Source organism: Myotis davidii, unplaced genomic scaffold (genome assembly GCF_000327345.1).
Source record: "Myotis davidii unplaced genomic scaffold, ASM32734v1 scaffold609, whole genome shotgun sequence".
Classification (NCBI taxonomy): Eukaryota; Metazoa; Chordata; class Mammalia; order Chiroptera; family Vespertilionidae; genus Myotis; species Myotis davidii.
Genome location: NW_006300164.1, coordinates 458,775 through 460,234, shown reverse-complemented (window position 1 = coordinate 460,234; position 1,460 = coordinate 458,775). Strand labels below are relative to the sequence as shown.

The following is a 1,460-nucleotide window of genomic DNA, read 5'->3' as shown; positions in this document are numbered from 1 at the left end:
GGCGGGGCCGCTGCTGCAGGCTCTGTGCTCCCCAGTGAGACCGGCTGCGTGAAGGACAAGCGCCTGGCCATGAAGGGGGGCATCCCGGGGAAGTTCAAGCTTCCCAAGGAGTTTGCTCTGCCCTGTCCTTCCTGAAGACATGCCCCCCCCTCCCCGCCCCCCAGTGTGCCCAGCAGGAGACGCAGTCTGGCTTTTCCTAATGAGCACTTTGCTGCCTTTCAGCTCAGGAAGTTGTGAGACAGAAAACATAGTGGGCTCAGAGGTCGATGTTTCGGGGAGATTTGTTTTTCCTGGTAAGAACGTTGTCCTGTTGTTGCAGGTACAACCCCGTGGCCCTGCACACCAGCAACGTGGCCTTGCTGCTCCCACTCGGTTCCTTGTGCTGTTCTCTGCTGTTCCCTGTGCTGTTCCCCACTCTGTTCCCCACTCTGTTCCCTGTGCTGTTCCCCACTCTGTTCCCCACTCTGTTCCCTGTGCTGTTCCCCACTCTGTTCCCCACTCTGTTCCCTGTGCTGTTCCCCACTCTGTTCCCCACTCTGTTCCCTGTGCTGTTCCCCACTCTGTTCCCCACTCTGTTCCCTGTGCTGTTCCCCACTCTGTTCCCCACTCTGTTCCCTGTGCTGTTCCCCACTCTGTTCCCCACTCTGTTCCCTGTGCTGTTCCCCACTCTGTTCCCCACTCTGTTCCCTGTGCTGTTCCCCATTCTGTTCCCCACTCTGTTCCCTGTGCTGTTCCCCACTCTGTTCCCTGTGCTGTTCCCTGTGCTGTTCCCCATTCTGTTCCATGTGCTGTTCCCCACTCTGTTCCCCACTCTATTCCCTGTGCTGTTCCCCATTCTGTTCCATGTGCTGTTCCCCACTCTGTTCCCCACTCTGTTCCCTGTGCTGTTCCCCACTCTGTTCCCTGTGCTGTTCCCTGTGCTGTTCCCCACTCTGTTCCCTGTGCTGTTCCCTGTGCTGTTCCCCACTCTGTTCCCTGTGCTGTTCCCTGTGCTGTTCCCCACTCTGTTCCCTGTGCTGTTCCCTGTGCTGTTCCCCACTCTGTTCCCTGTGCTGTTCCCCACTCTATTCCCTGTGCTGTTCCCCATTCTGTTCCATGTGCTGTTCCTCACTCTGTTCCCCACGCTCCTCGCCACGCTCCAGACGTTCCCACTTTCCAATAAACCTGCCACCCTTCAAGGGCTACTCTAGTCCCCCCGCCCCCGGGCATTGTGGACGGGTCTGGTGGGTGTGGAGAGGAGGGAGTCTGACCCCCAGGGGTGCTGGTCTGCACAGCCTCGCCCCTTCTGCTCGCTCCCCAGGCCACAGGGAGATCCATGTGATCGACACGGACTACGAGCGCTACGCCATCCTGAGGCTGTCCCTCCACTGGCAGGGCAGGGCCTTCCACGTGCTCAAGTACTTCAGTAAGCGCCTGGCGGGCCCTGGAGTCCTGCTGCCCCTCCCCTAGCCCCCCTCAGC

General features: G+C 59.6%; 1 protein-coding gene across 1 annotated transcript in view; it reads left to right on the top strand.

Moving 5' to 3' along the window:
- The window catches only part of LCN8 (lipocalin 8), a 36,688-nt gene that overhangs the window by 5,951 nt on the left and 29,277 nt on the right, over positions 1 to 1,460 (top strand). Inside the window, exon 4 of the mRNA XM_006776543.1 lies at positions 1,301 to 1,405. Within this exon, the coding sequence (XP_006776606.1) occupies positions 1,301 to 1,405 (105 nt within the window). The remainder of the gene's footprint in view (positions 1 to 1,300; positions 1,406 to 1,460) is intronic.